The 18,502-nt window shown below is 32.3% G+C and overlaps 3 protein-coding genes and 2 non-coding genes across 5 annotated transcripts; 3 read left to right on the top strand and 2 right to left on the bottom strand.

Annotated features, from left to right (window-relative positions):
• Positions 1 to 731: 731 nt before the first annotated feature.
• Positions 732 to 4,437, top strand: LOC145004759 (AAA-type ATPase family protein / ankyrin repeat family protein). The gene is made up of 7 exons (XM_078963747.1): positions 732 to 1,159; positions 1,523 to 1,633; positions 1,735 to 1,833; positions 1,928 to 2,038; positions 2,231 to 2,534; positions 2,626 to 2,765; positions 3,633 to 4,437. The coding sequence occupies exons 1-7, from the start codon at positions 1,019 to 1,021 to the stop codon at positions 4,173 to 4,175; spliced, it is 1,449 nt and encodes a 482-aa protein (XP_078819873.1). The 5' UTR covers positions 732 to 1,018; the 3' UTR covers positions 4,176 to 4,437.
• A 556-nt stretch (positions 4,438 to 4,993) lies between these two features.
• On the top strand, positions 4,994 to 5,075 carry TRNAS-GCU (transfer RNA serine (anticodon GCU)). Its single transcript has one exon. It is a non-coding gene; the product is annotated as a tRNA-Ser (tRNA).
• Positions 5,076 to 6,304: 1,229 nt separating this feature from the next.
• On the bottom strand, positions 6,305 to 6,410 carry LOC145007664 (U6 spliceosomal RNA). Its single transcript, XR_013663037.1, has one exon. It is a non-coding gene; the product is annotated as a U6 spliceosomal RNA (small nuclear RNA).
• Positions 6,411 to 9,145: 2,735 nt separating this feature from the next.
• LOC145005742 (uncharacterized) lies at positions 9,146 to 10,047 on the top strand. Its single transcript, XM_078964851.1, has one exon. It carries the CDS (start codon positions 9,153 to 9,155, stop codon positions 9,900 to 9,902), a length of 750 nt encoding a protein of 249 aa, XP_078820977.1. The 5' UTR covers positions 9,146 to 9,152; the 3' UTR covers positions 9,903 to 10,047.
• Positions 10,048 to 14,280: 4,233 nt separating this feature from the next.
• On the bottom strand, positions 14,281 to 14,907 carry LOC145006891 (uncharacterized). The gene has a single exon (XM_078965915.1). It carries the CDS (start codon positions 14,905 to 14,907, stop codon positions 14,281 to 14,283), a length of 627 nt encoding a protein of 208 aa, XP_078822041.1.
• Positions 14,908 to 18,502: the final 3,595 nt, after the last annotated feature.

Genomic DNA, 18,502 nt, shown 5'->3' with positions numbered 1-18,502 from the left:
CCCTCGCGTATTATTGTCTTGCAGTTACATAAATAACAAAAATGAGGTGCTTTCAGCCATATAAAATATGGTATGACACAAATTATTGAAACATAAGAGATAAGAGACATAATCATGAAAATAGTCACATGATGATAAGGGGATGACTTTCAACAAATATTTACAGATTAAATATAATTTGCATATTTAAAATTTAATAAGTTGCTAAATTAATTTAAGTGAAGTGATTTGTACGCAATAATTTTATCCACACGCTAACATTTTAAGTTTGATTAAGTTGTACAATACGACATTATAAAACACAAATTGTTATGTATGAAGAAATTTTGTTGTGTACAAATCACCTTATCTAAATTTAGTGTTTTGCTGATTCGAAATTTAATAAGTTGTTTTATTTATTTAAGTTATTTTGTAGACAGTCACTTTTACCTAATTTTTTTTCCCGAGTAATAAATCACACTATATAACTTAATCTCCCAACATGTTTTTCATTAACATATTTTTTTTGTGAAGACATACAAAACAGCAATTTTGCAGTAAGCATTATACAAAATTGATTGATAATTTACAAAAATTGGCTGTTTATTTGGTTAAAAGTTTATTTATTTTATTATATTTTGAATATTTTGCCATTTTTTTAAAAGAAATTATTAATAGAAACTTGGTTTGGCATTAAGCTAAAGTACTAATAATGATTAGCGACGCCCACATGCACCGACGCCTGTAATAATCGAGACAGCTAATTTCCTCACCATTCACGTCATGTTACAGTTTTCCATTACCAAATAGTCAAATGCCAATTAAATAAAATGGTAATTCCCAAGAGCTGATTGATTTCTTGAGGGTTTGTCATTTGAGGTTTGATTTCCATTGGTGGTCTTCTGCTTATTAGTCGAATAGGACGATTAAAGCAGAAAAGATCCAACCTTGGAAGAACAGATTGAACCCCAATTAATCAAGGATTTGGCGAGGTTTCCTTCAATTCTTCTTCATTTCGACGACGACGGGATTGCTAAGGATGCAGAGGGTTAAAGATCAGCAGCTTTCAAGATCCACAAAACCAGCCACCATTCATGCATCTGCTCAGTCCGGCGACCTTCCCGCCGTCCAGAGGCGTCTCCGTGACAACCCTTCACTCATCAATGATCGGAACCCCGTTGTAAGAAAATCCCTATCTCAAAGATTTATGTTTATTGAAGGAAATATGAGAAGCTTACATCAGAATTACGATTAGGGGTTTTGTATACAAGGCTATCTTGATGTATTTTTTTGTTGGTAATATGTATCCCATAAACAGCTACTTTTTGTGTGATTTTATTCGTGAATCTTGAAAATTAAACATAATTGGCTATAACTGAGGAACCTATTTTAAGTTGTTCACAACTGCACACCACCTGTTTGATGTTATGCCTGAGTGGAACTGTGACAGAATTTTGTTCTTCTGATGTATTAGGTTTCTATAAGGGGTGACATTTACCCTTTTAATTTGATTATTTACATTCATGAATCTTTCTTTATGCAGATGGCAAATACACCCCTTCATGTTGCTGCTGGTCATAACAGTGTTGAAGTAGTTAAGTTTCTCTTGAACATGGCTGGACCTGAAACAGTTGAGTTGGAAGCAAAAAACATGGTGTGTAAAATCTTTATTAGATTTGATTATTCATATACTCTGTTTATGATTTTCACTTCAAAAAATGGAAACTTATTTTCTTGCTATATTTGACTTTACAGTATGGAGAAACACCATTACACATGGCTGCTAAAAACGGTTGCAATGAAGCTGCAGGGCTTCTTCTTTCTCATGGAGCTTCTACCGAAGCTAAAGCAAATGTATTTACTTTATTTCTGTCATTTATCGAGCATTACAATTTTAATATAATCTAATCTTGATAAAAAAGTTTTAATCTTTATCATCCATATGCAGAATGGAATGACTCCATTGCACCTTTCTGTTTGGCACTCACTCAGAGCAGAGGACAGCTCGACTGTGAAGACATTGCTTGAACATCACGCTGACTGCAGTGCCAAAGATAATGTACCACTCACAGTCTGACAACTTTTTTTATCTGTTAGACAGGACACACACATGACATGACATGACAGAATGGTTATACTTGTAACATGTACACTGGATCTGACTTGTACTGTGTTTGACATGCATAAAGACAAAACTGTACTTTTTAGTTTTTACTTTTTCTTATCTGTAAGACATGACATGGCATTACAGGAAGGTATGACACCTTTGAATCATTTGTCACAAGGACCAGGAAACGAGAAGCTACAAGCACTTCTGAAATCTTACCTTGAAGAACAAAGAAAACGAAGAGCTGTTGAAGCATGTAGTCAAACAAAAGCAAAAATGGATGAACTTGAAAATGAATTATCAAATTTAGTGGGGCTTCATGAGCTTAAATTACAACTTAGAAAATGGGCTAAAGGGATGCTTTTAGATGAAAGGCGAAGAGCCCTTGGTTTAAAAGTTGGGACCCGTAGACCACCTCATATGGCCTTCCTTGGCAATCCAGGAACAGGTAAAATTACTTATATACCATCAACAACCTTCTATTTGTAATTTGCGATTGTGGGGGCGAATTTGTAATTTCCAAATTGTATTGTATATAGGTAAAACTATGGTAGCTCGGATTCTTGGAAAGTTACTTTTTATGGTTGGGATTTTACCAACGGATAAGGTGACAGAGGTGCAAAGAACAGATCTGGTTGGTGAATTTGTTGGTCATACCGGACCTAAGACAAGGAGAGTGGTATGTGATTCTTGTTCCAAATTGTGTTTTTCTTGGATCTTGCTTTGAGTGTTTTGTACTTGTTGTGTGAAAAGACCTAATTACCCTTGTTGGGAATTACTGATCTTTTTGCACATGTAAAAAGTCCAATTTACATTTGTGCCAAAAAAAAAGGGAGCAATTACATAGGTTTTTTTTCTTAGATGTGAAAAGAATAGAATTATCCTTGTGTGAAAAGGACCAAATTACCCTTGATGGGAACTGCGGATCTTTCTGCACATGTGAAAAAGACCCATTTAACCTTGTGCAAAAAAAGACCAAATTACACAGATTTCTTCTCAGATGTGAAAAATACCAAATTACCCTTGATGGGAATTACTGATCTTTTTACACATGTAAAAAGACCAATTTACCCTCGTGTGAAAAAAGACCAAATACCCTTGTGCGAAAAAACCAAATTACACAGATTTCTTCTCGGATGTGAAAAGACTAGAATTGCTCCCTTGTGTGAAGAAGACCAAATTACCCCTGATGGGGACTGTGGATCTTTCCACACATGAGACACAATTACCCTTATGTGAAAAAAGACCAAATTACCCTTGATGGTACTATGGATCTTTTTGCACATTTGAAAAGAAAAGGTTACCTATGTACAAAAAAAAAGACCAAATTACCCTTGTGCAAAAAAAGACCAAATTACCCTCGATGGGAACCATGGATCTTTTCACACATGTGAAAAGACCAAACAAAAACCCTTGTGTTGGAAGACCAAATTAACCTTGTGTGCAAAAGACAAAACTATCCCTTGTGTGAAAAGACCAAATTACCCTTGAACCACTTATTCAAAACAACTGCTTTTTAAACCAAACAAAAAATGAAAAAATGCAGATAAAGGAAGCAGAAGGCGGGATCTTGTTTGTGGATGAAGCATACCGATTAATCCCCATGCAAAAATCAGACGATAAAGACTACGGATTAGAAGCCCTTGAAGAAATCATGTCAGTTATGGACACTGGCAAAGTCGTAGTCATCTTTGCAGGATACAGTGAGCCAATGAAACGTGTGATTTCTTCAAACGAAGGTTTTTGTAGACGTGTAACAAAATTCTTCACTTTTGATGACTTTACAACCCAAGATTTAGCCAATATTGTTCATCTAAAAATGAATAACAACAATCAAACGGAAGGAAGCATATTATATGGATTCAAATTGCATCCTTCATGTACAGTTAAAACATTAGCAAATCTAATAGAGACTGAAACAAGTGAGAAACAAAGAAAGGAGATGAATGGAGGTTTGGTGGATCCTTTGTTGGTTAATGCTCGTGAGAATCTTGATTTGAGGCTTAGTTTTGACTGTATGGATACAGACGAGTTGTTGACTATCACTTTAGAGGATTTACAAGGTGGGCTTAGGTTGTTTTCGCGATGAATTAAAGGTGTTGTGTTGCTGGGGGTATTTTGGTAATTTTCTGATCTTTATGGTTGTATAATTGGTTATGGTTTTATATTATATGTAGAAAGGGGTAGGAGATTGAGTTGAGAAGGGGATGGAATTTTGGATTGGGGTAAGAGTTTGGTTTTAATTTTTTTTGTTTATGTAAAATTTATATTGGATTGAGAAATTGGTAATGGTGGATGCAATCATATTGTTGCAATTGTTTTAATTAAGAAATTGCTCTTGTTAAGTTTAATGTGTTTTGACTCGTGTTTTAAACACTTCTCTGAAAGTTGTTGGTTTTGAGTTAAATGTAAGATATAATAAAAAGTGATTTTTTTAAAGTTCTAGGGCATGTTCAGCACAATAGCATTTAACAAAATATTTATTTACAATTTTCTAATCAACTTAATTAACTTTTTAAAAAATCGATAGTGTAATTTAGAAAAGTTATTTGTAATTTTACATGTTTTAAAACTTCTAGCTATTTTTATGAAAGATTCATATACAAATATAAAACATACCTACTTTGAGTAGTTTTATCGAATACGTCTTCAGTTTTGATATATTTGAGCGAAAGATTTATTGAACATTGTTTGTATAGATACATTTGCGATTTTGTTTTTAGTTAAACTTGTGTAATGAAAAACAGTTTTGATAAATACTCAAAGCTCTCGATTCAACTTTTTACCATGAAAATTCGTCAAATTATCGAATTTAAATGGGCGTTGTGGGTTGGATTAAACAATATAATGCTTAGTAATAAACTATTATCTAATAATAATGATGGTCTAAAGGTTATATACAAAAACGACGCTTTGGCCGAGTGGTTAAGGCGTGTGCCTGCTAAGTACATGGGGTTTCCCCGCGAGAGTTCGAATCTCTCAGGCGTCCTTTGTCCTTTTTTTCATTCCCGCAACCAAACAATAAATAAATGAGACATATTTTTTTAATCATATTATATGATAAAACAATAAATCATAAAGGGAAATACAATAAAGAAATATTATATAATATTTAAATGTTGGTTTTGTAGGGTAGTTTAAAAGAGTAAATGTCAGAGGAGGTTAAGTGGCTGTGTCCATATTTGGAAAGCATGCAGAGCCAGCATGCTCTACAATTGCGAAGGCGCTTTACAGTTTGTCTATACCTGCACCACCTCCCATAACTTATACTACTATTTATTATTGGGATAATCATTTAGGAACGTAATAAGGTTTTCAGTTTCTCCATATTAGATTACTAAGGTTTTTTTTGTGTATATTAGACTAATATGGTTGTTATTACCGTTTAGAAATAGTTCTTTTAAAACCGGTAAAAGAACTATTTCTAAACGGTAATAACAACCATATTGGTCTAATACACAAACAAAAAAAAAAAAAAAAAAAAAAACCTTAGTGACCTAATACGGACAAACTGGAAACCTATTACCCTCCTAAGTCATTAACCCTAATTATTTAGAAAACATGTTTACTAATCAATGTGACTGATTTGTTTGACTGAAAATAGTTGCTTCCATTTAAACTTATCTCACAACCATTCCAGAACTTCTAAGTCCAAAAACTTATATGATTGATGATCTTCATTATATAAATATGCAACATTTTATCAATAACTTCTTTTTTATCATTTAAATGTTTACATGAACACATCCATATGTACAAAACAATCTCACTTTGATACCTCCCATCAATGTCTACATTTGATAATGAATGAAAATGTAAAACCACCAGGGACTTGCAGAGGATGTCTATAATCAATTATTTTATAAAAAGAAAAACCACAACATGAACTAAGAAACTGAAGTTGCAAAATGAATAAAAAAATCTGCACAAAAACAAACACATACATACTATATACAACACATAAATGGAAGTTTATAAATCATGAAACTTAATGATAGGAAAAGTAAAAAACTTAAAGGAGACTTTATAGAAAGAAAGATCACCCTTACTTGCCACAAATGGTTGAAAACATCAACAAGAAAATCAATCTGACCATAGAATCCACATGTTGTCTGATCATGACTTTAGTAGATGAACTACTGAAACGTAAGAATTGCAATTGAACTCTATTAGCATTTGAAAAGGGAATTAGGGTTCCAGAGAAGACGATGAAGGGTTAAATTTTTTTTGGACCATTTCTCGATTTGTGTGTGTTATCCTTGCGCATGGGCCATGCTAATCTTCTTTGTATCGTTCCAATTTTATCGGATGTCCCCAAAGGGACGACTATAGATGAAGAGTTTCGCCATATAGAGGAATAACATGTTATATGGGACGACGTGAGTTCTAAACGAAATAGTTTACTGTTGATGATCATATATTCTCAATGTCTTTAAAATTAGGGTTAATGACTTGGGAGGGTAATAAGGTTTTAAGTTTGTCCGTATTAGGCCATTAAGGTTTTTTTTATACGTATTAGACCAATATGGTTGTTATTACCGTTTAGAAATAATCATTTTTACCGGTTAAAACCGGTAAAAGGACTATTTCTAAACGGTAATAAAAACCATATTTGTCTAATACACACAAAAAAAACCTTAATGATCTAATACGGACAAACTGAAAACCTTATTACCCTCCTAAGTCATTATCCCATTTATTATTTGTGAAAAGACGGATATATACCACTTATACATGGTACGTAGGGAAGAAAATAAAATGCCTCTAACGGAAAAAAAAAAAAAAGGCCTGTAATGACAGTTAGAGGCTAAGACCAAATCAACAACTCAAACTTCAAATTAGGACGTTTGAAAATAACATTTTTAATAATAATAATAATAATAATAATAATAATAATAATAATAGAAGACCGATTAATAACAAACTAAAATATATGAAATTCCTTTTTGACGAAATTAATGGATTTTAGTTTGATTTAAGTCATTGTGTCTCTTTATCTATCTGATTTCTGGTAGACTCTAAAGGGGTGTTTCGGATAATTTTTTTTTTTATTTTTAAAGTCCTTTTTATAAAAGAACTTTTTGTAAAATATCTTTTTCCAAAAGTAATGATTTAAAATGTGCTTAGACAGATAAAAAAAAAAAGACAAGCTACTTTTAAGAGGCACAAAAGTCACGATTTTGTGATTTTTGGAATCAAAAATTTCCCCTTACATAAAAATTGTTTTAAAAATAACTTTTCAACTTGCTAAATATTTTTTGAACTTTTTTGACTTTGTGGAAAAATGAAAAGTTCAAAAATCGTTTTTAAAGTAATCCCAAACACCCTCTAAAATACATTATATCATGGTCTATAAGACTATAACTTCTTTCCGGTGCATCAAGAATAAATCTTTCAACCAAATGATAAATTTTTTCGTGGTAGAATTAGATAAGAATCAGTAGGGTTGAATAGAGCCGAGTGAATTAATGAGGGATCATGATTGGTTTATTTTCATGGTTTGTCACTCTCCTCCGTTGACCATAACTAAAATGTTAATTTTATCCATGATTTTTTTCTTAATTATATTATTCTATATATTATAAATGTTTTGAATCAACAATGATTTGTACAGGTTTTCAATTCTAAACCTAAACATTGAGAAAGATGTATAATTCTTGAAGTAAGATGGCCATGATTGGCTTGAGATAAGTTTTCGATCTTAAACCTATACATTGTGCTGATTTGGAAGCTTGAGTAGCAAAGGAAAAATAAGATGAGTACATGTGGATTTTTGGTACACGACATCTCTATTCTAATAAAAGAATAGTTTTAATCTCCTTTTGACATGTGTCATCATATTAGGCATCTTAATTAATACATATTTTATTCTTTTTTTGCCATGTGTCACCCTATTAAACTTCTTAATTAATGCATGCTACTTGTCAACCTATTAATTATTTATTTTAAATTTTAAAATTTTCATTTTAATTACAATAAACTAATAGCAATGGAATAAAAATTAAAATAAATTTAATATAAATTATAAGGTGATATAATTTCACATATTTATTTAAATTAACGATTATAATTGATTAATAATTTTGTGTTATAACTATTAAAGTTTACTTAATTTTGTAACCGTAGTTTCACGGGTTATAAACTAGTAGTTAAATATTTTAAATCAACAAACTCTTTTCTAGAGTAAGCATAGGTGAGCATATGGATCGCAAACCGAACGAACCCGAACCAATCTAGTACCAAACTTCGGGTCAAGCAGATCCATGTCTTACTACAAGCTACAACCCCTTGATTATCAAGATTTGACACTTTTAGTCCTTTATCTTCTGCATTTTTCCAAAACAGATGCCTGTCTCCAGCCCAACATGACAACATCAATTCAGCCCATCAGCTTTATCCCACTTACCACTTACAGTCTTATACATTAAATGTTACTGCAACACATTAAAAAGAACAGTTAACCTAGCTAATATCACAATTAAAACTATTGAACAAGTTTGAGATTGCTAACTTTTTTATACACTCGCATTAATACACATTACCACACCATACTCGGATGTTGTTCATGTGGCTTAGTCAGCAACAACTCAGGACGTTGTATATCGAACAACCTTATATGTGGGAGTTTATAACCTTATTTTATTAATAATTACCATATGTCTCATTAAATATTCAAAAGCAATGAGAAATGAAATGTTGAAGAATTATCCAAAACAAAAAAAAATACCCACGTCAAACACAAATGGATTTTTTAACATAAATAAAGTAAATAATGTGTAGGTCGATTACTTTCTACCTGGATGTACAATTGTTGATCTACTACGTACAACTGGTTAAAGGTACGCTTCATGTTTGTTGAATTATGGACAAAATGTTCAGAAGGGAACAGCAAAAAAGGAAACTCAACAAACGTTTTAATAAGAAATTAATAAATAGTAAAATCAACCTTTTTTTCTTAGTATATATACTTTTTAATTTGTAAACGTTTTAATATAAAAAATAAAGACATTCTACGTATTTAAACTATTTAATTCCACTATTCTTCATCTTCACAAACTCTCTAAAAATGGAGAATCGCTTCAAATCAAAGGTCTCTAAAATCTTTCAATCTACATTCAGTTCCTGCCGGCCGAAAAACAACTCCGACGTCTCCGACCGCCAATTATCCTTCCTGAAAACCCCCCACCACCGCCGCCTCATCGACCTTTTTTCACCTAAGCCTCAACCACTTTCTTCAACTTCCTTAAATCCCCAACCCCATCTTTCCCGGCTCGGAAGCACACCTTATCCGGCGAACACAGAGCGGAAGACACCACATTCCGTTTCTCATCTTCATGAAAAAAGCACCAAAAGAGGACGTAAAAAGAAACCCCATCACCGGAAAAGAAGAAACATTGCAAGTTTTTCGTCACTCACAGATAACTATTACAATAATTGGTGGAGCAGTGACGAAGGCGATCGAAGCGACGGTGAAAACACTCTGTTTTCCCGTCGATCTTTCTCTTCTGAATCGTTGGAATCACTTCGTAAAACCAGAGGTAAAAGGAGCGGTGGCGGCGTCGGTGGGTGTAAGGATCGGGGAGCGACGGATGTGGTGGCAGTGGCGAAAGAATCGAGTGATCCGCATGAAGATTTTAGGGCTTCAATGGTGGATATGATTGTGGAAAAGGGAATTTTTAGAGTTGAAGAACTTGAAAAGTTGGTGGAGTGTTTTCTTTCCTTAAATTCTGAAGAGAATCACAAGGTTATTTTTGAGGTTTTTGCAGAGATTTGGGAGACTTTGATTTCTAAATCTGATTTGTGCAAGAAAGACTGAGTTCTCAGGCCATTGTAGTTGTAAATTTAATTACATAAAGAAAGACTAAAGTTTATGAAAGATGATTATGGTGATTATTGTAATTATGGTTTCGTTGTAAACTGATAATCATGTTTGTTGAGATACAAAATTAAATACCAGAACTCACGACAATTACTTATCAAAAATATGTTTTAACTATTAATGTTGTTTAAGATCGAGATCTTAGTTATTACTGTATATTTGTAAGGTTATATATATATATATATATATATATATATATATATATATATATATATATATATATATATATATATATATATATATATATATATATATATATATATATTTTATTATAAATTTGATGTAATTAAAAGAAGATTAGTAAAACTAAACTAAGAACCTTTAAGAAAGAAGAAAGAAGAAAGGAGATTTGGAGAGAATTTGATAACTTATATAAAGTATTCAAATTGGTGTATCTTTTACATATGTGATAGTGCTATTTATACTAGTTAATCACTAGACATAATTAATGAGTTCTTACACATATTTGACATATTTATCATAAGAGTTGAAAATAACTCTTACACATTTGACATTAGGAAATGTTATCATTCAATTATTTACAACACTCCCCTTTGGATGATATCATTTCAAATTAGAGTTCAATCTTGAAGTACTGCCTCATTATAAACCTTGCTAAAGAAAACCCAGTGGGAAAAAACTTTAGCGAAGGGAAAAAGAGTGCAGTGTATAGTTTACTCCCCCTTATTTAGACATCTGTCACATTATATTCTATGCACATGTCGCATTCCGATGCCATGAACATGTTTCCTGAATATTGCAGTAGGAAGTGCCTTCGTAAAAAGGCCAGCTGCATTGTTACTAGATTGAACATATTTGATTTCAACTTGATGGTTCTTTATAAGCTCTTGAGTGTACTCAAAAAACTTTGGAGGTATATGTTTTGTCCTGTCGCTCTTGATATATCATTCTTTCATTTGAGCGACACATGCTGAGTTATCTTCATATATTAAAGTTGGACATATATCCTTTTCAAGTCCACATGAAGTTAAAACTAGTTGTGTCATTGATCTTAACCATGTACATTCTCTACTAGCTTCATTTAGTGCAATTACTTCAGCATGATTTGAGGATGTGGCAACAAGTGTTGGCTTTTGAGAACGCCAGGAAATTGCAGTACCTCCATTCATGAATACGTATCCAGTTTGAGATCTAGCTTTATGAGGATCGGACAAATAACCTGCATCTGCATAACCAATCAAACCTTGTTTTGAATCGTTAGGGTAAAATAACCCTAAATCACTAGTTCCTCGAAGGTATCGAAAAATATGTTTGATTCCATTCCAATGTCTTTTTGTTGGGGCTGAACTAAATCTTGCTAGCAAGTTTACTGCGAAAGAAATGTCAGGTTTAGTACAATTGGTAAGATACATAAGAGCTCCAATTGCATTTAGATATGGCACTTCTGAACCAAGGACTTCTTCATTTTCTTCGCATGGACGAAATGGATCCTTGTCAATATTTAATGATCTAACAACCATTGGAGTGCTTAAAGGATTTGCATTGCATATTGAAACGTTTCAAGACTCTTTCTGTGTAATTTGATTGATGCACAAGTATTCCGTTAGGCATATGCTCAATCTGTAAACCAAGACAATATTTGGTTTTTCCAAGATCTTTCATTTCAAATTCTTTCTTTAAAAGTTCAATCACTTCAAGGATTTCTTTATTCGTTCCAATGATGTTCAGATCATCAACGTAGACTGCTATGATCACATATCCAGATGTTGTTTTCTTAATAAATACACATGGACAAATAGTGTTATTTTTATAACCTTTACTTGTCAAATAATCGCTTAAACGATTGTACCACATGCGCCCAGATTGCTTTAAACCATACAAAGATCTTTGTAATTTTATAGAATACATTTCTTTGGGTTTTGTACTTAACGCTTCAGGCATTTTAAATCCTTCAGGGATTTTCATATAGATATCACTATCAAGTGATCCATACAGGTAAGCTGTAACAACATCCATAAGACGCATCTCTAAATTTTTAGATACTGCCAAGCTGATTAAATATCTGAAAGTGGTTGCATCCATTACTGGTGAATAAGTTTCTTCATAATCAATTCCAGGTCTTTGAGAGAAACCTTGAGCAATAAGCCTGGCCTTGTATCTTACAATTTCGTCTTTCTCATTTCTTTTTCGTACGAAGATCCATCTATATCCTAATGGTTTCACAACTTCAGGTGTGAGGATAATGTTCCCAAAAACCTTTCTCTTGTTAAGAGAATTTAATTCAACTTGCATAGCTTCCTTCCATTTAGCCCAATCATTTCTTCTTTGACATTCAATGACAGATTGTGGTTCAGGATCATCATTCATAATATCACATGCAGCTGAATAAGATAATATTGCATTTATACTGTCAGTTTCATTTTGGTCACATATTCTATTTGGCTGACCATAATTTTGTGAATCATCCTCTTTTCCTGGGGGAATTTGAATAATTCGTGTTTCTCCAGGAACACTTTCCTCATGATCTAGTGCATTTTCTACTCCTCTTCTTTTTCGTGGGTTCTTATCCTTAGAACCAAATGGCCTTCCACGCTTCAGGCGTGTTTTAGACTCTTGAGTGACTTTATCATCAGATTGTCCATGTGGAATGTCAATTCGAGCTGGAACATTGACAGCGGGTATATATGATTTAGTCACCCTTTTTGTGTCAGTAAATGCATCAGGTAATTGATTTGCCATTTCTTGGAAATGTATTATCTTTTGAACTTCTATATCACATTGCCTTGTGCGAGGGTCAAGATATGATAAAGAAGGCTCATGCCATGACACATCCTTTTCCATGATCTTCTTTTCTCCACCTAATGATGGGAAATTTGCCTCATCAAATTGACAATCTGCTAGGCGTGCTGTGAAAACATCACCTGTTAATGGTTCAAGATATCTTATAATAGAGACTGACTCATAACCAACATATATTCCCAACCTTCTTTGAGGACCCATTTTTGTCCGTTGAGGTGGTGCAATAGGGACATATACTGCACACCCAAAAATTCTCAAATGGGATATATTTGGTTCTTGACCGAAAGCAAGTTGTAGTGGAGAATATACATGATATGAACTTGGTCTTATGCGTATCAATGATCCAGCATGTAAGATTGCATAGCCCCAAACAGACACAGGAAGTTTGGTCCTCATTATCAATGGTCTAGCTATTAGCTGGAGACGTTTAATCAGTGATTCAACTAAACCATTTTGTGTGTGTACATGAGCAACTGGATGCTCAACAATAATTCCGACAGACATACAATAGTCATTAAATGCTTGTGAAGTAAATTCACCAGCATTATCAAGTCTCACTCTTTTGATAGTATAATCAGGGAAATGTGCCCTTAATTTAATAAATTGGGCAAGAAGCTTTGCAAATGCCATATTACGAGTTGATAATAGGCAAACATGAGACCATTTGCTGGATGCATCTATTAAGACCATAAAGTATCTAAATGGTCCAGATGGAGGGTGAATCGGTCCACATATATCACCTTGAATTCTTTCTAGAAATCTAGGTGATTCCCTTTCAACTTTCATTGGAGAGTGTTTTATAATTAACTTTCCAAGGGAACAAGATATACATGGTTTTATGCTATTGGATTGAGGGAACTTTTGGTCCTTCAATGGATGCCCATGTGTATTCTCAATTATCCTTCGCATCATTGTTAATCCTGGGTGGCCCAACCTATCATGCCATAAACTGAATGTCCCAAGATGACAATGTTTTCCTTCAATTACCATATTTGATTCAATCATATGTATATATGTATAATGCAGACCGGAATCAAGTGTTGGTAGTTTTTCAAGCACATGACTTTTGTCTATAATATACATATATTTCTTATTTTCAATGGTCACAGTCTTTGTGTCATATCCTTTGAAATATATGTCATTGAAACTTAATAAGTTTCTATTAGACTTTGGAGAAAATAAGGCATTTTCTATACAAAAGTTTGTACCATTTGGTAATATAAAATGGGCTTTCCCGGTTCCCTCTATCAAGTCTGCAGGACCTGATATTGTATGTATAATTGTTTTCGTTGGTACTAATTTTGAAAAATATTTCTTTGATTTCAAAATAGTATGTGTACTACCACTATCTGCTATACAAAGATCTCCAATCTTTTCTTGGTGTTGTGCTCCAGTTGGACTCATATTAAACTTCACATATGAAAGGAATAATAAGTGAATAAACATAATCATAATTATTATTATTAAAAGAAAGTTCATTTATTGAAGGAAAGGCATTACATGCAAAATAAACGAAGGAAAAACAGTTTTACTAGCACAATAATAGATTTTTTTTTTAGTTAATGTCTTCCATGTCATTGCAGAAATCGGCAACATTTAGCGGAGTGAATTCAACATTATCAATGAGGTTTGCTTCCTTTCCTTTTCCTTTAATGGACTCTTGATAAAGTTGACAAAGATGTGCAGGTGTGCGACAGGTCCTTGACCAATGGCATGTGCTACCACATCTATAACATGAACCATCAGATTTTTGTGATGTCCCAGTGTCATGCCTTGCCACTTTGGCCTTATCTTGTATGTGGACATTGTTTCTTTGTGAATGTTGGTAATTATTCCTTTTCTGGCCACGACCACGATTATTACCTTGTCCACGACCAGAATTATGGTTCTGATTATGGCTTTGGTTTCGATTAAAATAGCCACGGCCTCGTCCTCGACCACGACCACGCCCTCGTCCACGTGTATTGTTTCGATGACTATCAATATTTGTAGCATTTGCTTCAGGAAGTGCTACTGATCCCGTTGGACGAGATTCATGGTTTTTCATCAAGAGTTCATTGTTTTGCTCTGCAACGAGCAGACATGCATTCAGTTCAGAATATCTTGTGAACTTTTGCATCCGATATTGTTGCATCAAGGTAATGTTTGTTGCATGAAATGTGGAGTAAGTTTTCTCCAACATATCTTCATCAGTAACTTCTTGTCCACAATATTTGAGTTGTGAACATATTCTGAACAAAGCTGAGTTGTATTCATTTACTTTCTTGAAGTCTTGAAACCTCAGTGTTCTCTATTCATCTCTAGCATTTGTAAGTATAACTTCCTTTTGATGATCAAATCTTTCTTTCAAAAGATTCCAGAGAATACTTGGATCAGTAACATCAAGATATTCAAATCTTAACATTTCATCAATATGCTTACGAAGAAAAACTTGTGCTTTTGCTTTGTCTTGTGCCAAGCAATTATTAAATTCATTTATAGCATTTGAGATTCCCATGGACTCAAGATGCATTTTTACATCTATCATCCATGGCACATAGTTTTTCCCGCTAACTTCAAGTGCTACAAACTCGAGCTTTGCAATGTTGGACATAATGTAACTATAAATTTTAAACAAAATAAAAATTAAAATCCATTTATTTCAATAAATATTGGACAAAAAAGAAGCGGTAAAGCTAACAATGCATACAAGCCTAAAAGTAGATGAAATTCCATATTATCTTCGATGTTAAAGATTGGGATAAAAAGTAATATGACTATTATAGTCATGATTATCACAAACGGGTGAATCATCATGAACCTTGATTTCTTGAAATTGATTTGTTTGATAGAAGAGAGAAATATTTATTGTGGGTAAAATAACCAGGGTAAATATGTTTATTTATAGTAAAAAAAAATATAGCCGTTGTTTTTACTATTTATAACCGTTGCACACACACACACACACACATATATATATATATATATATATATATATATATATATATATCTGTTTTGTATATTTATAAATCATTTAATAAGATTTATAACTAATACATAACTTTACTTTGTATAATTTTACTAATTAGATACATTAATAAATATTAGTAAATGTTAAAATAAAATTATGAAGAGTAAAAAATAAACATTGACATGTATAAATAAATATAATTTAAATGTTAGTATGCATAAAGAAAAGTCAGTTGTATAATATAAATGTTAGTATGCATAATTAAAAGTTAGTTGCATAATGTAAATGTTAGTATGCATAAATAAAAGTTAGTTGCATAATGTAAATGTTAGTATGCATAAAAAAATTAGAATACATAAAGAAATGTTAGTATAAGAAATAAAAATCGTTAGTAGTCCATAATGTCCATAATGTATAAGTTTTATTAATTCATTAGTATTATTATTTATTTTAATATGATGAGGGTTTTTTATAATTAATAATGTTTTTACTAAGTAATACATACCTTGATTAAGATAGATGTGATTTCCACTTCTAAATAACCTTTGTTTGAGCTTTCGTGCTGATAACGTGTTATAAATTTGATGTAATTAAAAGAAGATTAGTAAAACTAAACTAAGAACCTTTAAGAAAGAAGAAAGAAGAAAGAAGATTTGGAGAGAATTTGATAACTTATATAAAGTATTCAAATTGGTGTATCTTTTACATATGTGATAGTGCTATTTATACTAGTTAATCACTAGACATAATTAATGAGTTCTTACACATATTTGACATATTTATCATAAGAGTTGAAAATAACTCTTACACATTTGACATTAGGAAATGTTGTCATTCAATTATTTACAACATATATATATATATATATATATATATATATATATATACACACACACGTTAGAGGGCCGTGCCCAGCTAGACTCACCTTGATAAATATGTCAACTCCATCACATGAAGGATAATTTGAGTATTTGAAAGTACAATGCCATATTTGGGTGGCTTTTTTTCACAACACAAAATTTAAAAAAGCAAATGTTTATAGTATAATGTGTTGATTACAAGAACAAAAAGTAGAATGCTTTAATTACAAAAGAAAAATGAGAAGTATGCTTTGATGCATTGTATGATTGGCAACAAAAAGAATGCAAATTATATAGCAACAAGCCAACAATACAAATAGCAAATTCACAAACCATGAAATTATGAGAAAACTAAAGAGCAACAAAAGTAGTTATCAAATAACCAGTCATTTTAATTCATCAAATCTTGATATTTTTATAATTATGTAAACTTTTAAAGTACAAACAAACTAATGGAAGTACATTGTTATTTTTTGCATTTAACGCTTTTAGTTGTTCGTGATACAAATTTCGAGAAGCTGTTCTAATCAGAATCCAACATCCATTAACTCGAATCTCTTTGGTAATGCATATCAAAGGTGATGATTTCATACCATCATTGCCTTTGCCTAGTACCTAGGGCTGTAAATGAACCAAACGAACACGAACAAGGTCTTGTTCATGTTCGTTCGTTTAAGTTATCCGAACAACAAACGAACACGAACGGATAAACGAACGAGATTTTCTTGTTCACGTTCATTCGTTTAACAAATTACTTTGTTCATGTTCGTTCGTTTATGTTCGTGAACATGCTAAACGAACATAAACGAACAAAGATAAAAAAAAAAAAAAAAACACAATTGAACATATATGAACATAAACGAGCATATAATATAGCAATATAATAAAAAAAATTGAACATAAATAAATATAAATAAACTTAAACGAACGAACATAAACGAACGTAAATGAACATCATAAATGAACGTTCACGAACATCCGAACAGTTCACGAACGGTTCGCCGAACGTTCAGTTCGTTTACAGCCCTACGTAGTACCTAAATAAATGAACCGGAACAAATTCATCAAAGAGTGCCTCTACAAACACCAAAAAACTTTAGCAATGTTGACGGAATCCAACAATGACAAATTCTTTTTTTTTTTAATATATCTTTCTTTGGTTGGTAATCAACTTTATACATATAAAAAATTATAGCCAATTTGACCATCTTGCAAAAAATCATATTTACCTGTCAGGTCAACATGTACGTTCTTGGGACATTGAGTCTTCAAGTAGCCACAAACTATTACACAATAGATGGTGATTATAATAACTATGTGGAAACCATGGAAAAATCTATCTGATTCGGGTTTTTATTAGCTTCTCAGAGGTAATAATTAAATATGTGAGAGTTTTGTCGATGATACGGTAATCATACAGTTAAAATAAAATATAGAAATCAATAGTAAATGAATTTTAACCTTTGTTAAGGAATCCAAGAAGATCGTTAATCCCCAATAGATTAAATCGATACTGAGACAATGATGATAATGCGTGTGGCCGACAAATAGGTAAATCGACAGATTACAACCACCAAACGATTCTAAAACAGGCAGTAAATGAAAATCACTGATTGTAATCAAATCAAGTAGGGATAAATTAATCTTTGATAAAAAAAAATCAAGATATGGGTGTTTCATACTGTATGAATGTGTTACTTATCAGACCCTTTTAAATGATTTGACACAAAGGGGGAATCATTCTATAGGTGATTCACATCCCCAGGTTAAAAATCATCAATTCCAATTAAGATTATATGAGAAAACGATCAAAACCCAAAAACCTTGTATAGGAAACGAACCAGATTATGAACATATAGCAAAATAGCGGTTCTACCACACCCTAAAGAAGAAAGAAATACTACGACTAAAACATACAAAAAACAAAAATCTTTAGGAACCCTAAAAATTGAAAATCCATTCCTTTT

The sequence above is a fragment of the Lactuca saligna genome, chromosome 7 (genome assembly GCF_052625555.1).
Source record: "Lactuca saligna cultivar CGN05327 chromosome 7, ASM5262555v1, whole genome shotgun sequence".
Lineage (NCBI taxonomy): Eukaryota > Viridiplantae > Streptophyta > Magnoliopsida > Asterales > Asteraceae > Lactuca > Lactuca saligna.
Note: the sequence above shows the minus strand (reverse complement) of the source record. Positions and strands in the feature narration are given on the sequence as shown.

Bases quoted from the DNA above. Each gene is read 5' to 3' on its own strand.
- LOC145004759 (XM_078963747.1), top strand. From the start codon at position 1,019: ATGCAGAGGGTTAAAGATCAGCAGCTTTCAAGATCCACAAAACCAGCC. The intron at 2,039-2,230 runs GTACCACTCACA...ATGGCATTACAG, and splicing joins ACTGCAGTGCCAAAGATAAT to GAAGGTATGACACCTTTGAA. The intron at 2,535-2,625 runs GTAAAATTACTT...TATTGTATATAG, and splicing joins CCTTGGCAATCCAGGAACAG to GTAAAACTATGGTAGCTCGG.
- LOC145005742 (XM_078964851.1), top strand. From the start codon at position 9,153: ATGGAGAATCGCTTCAAATCAAAGGTCTCTAAAATCTTTCAATCTACA.
- LOC145006891 (XM_078965915.1), bottom strand. From the start codon at position 14,907: ATGTTGGAGAAAACTTACTCCACATTTCATGCAACAAACATTACCTTG.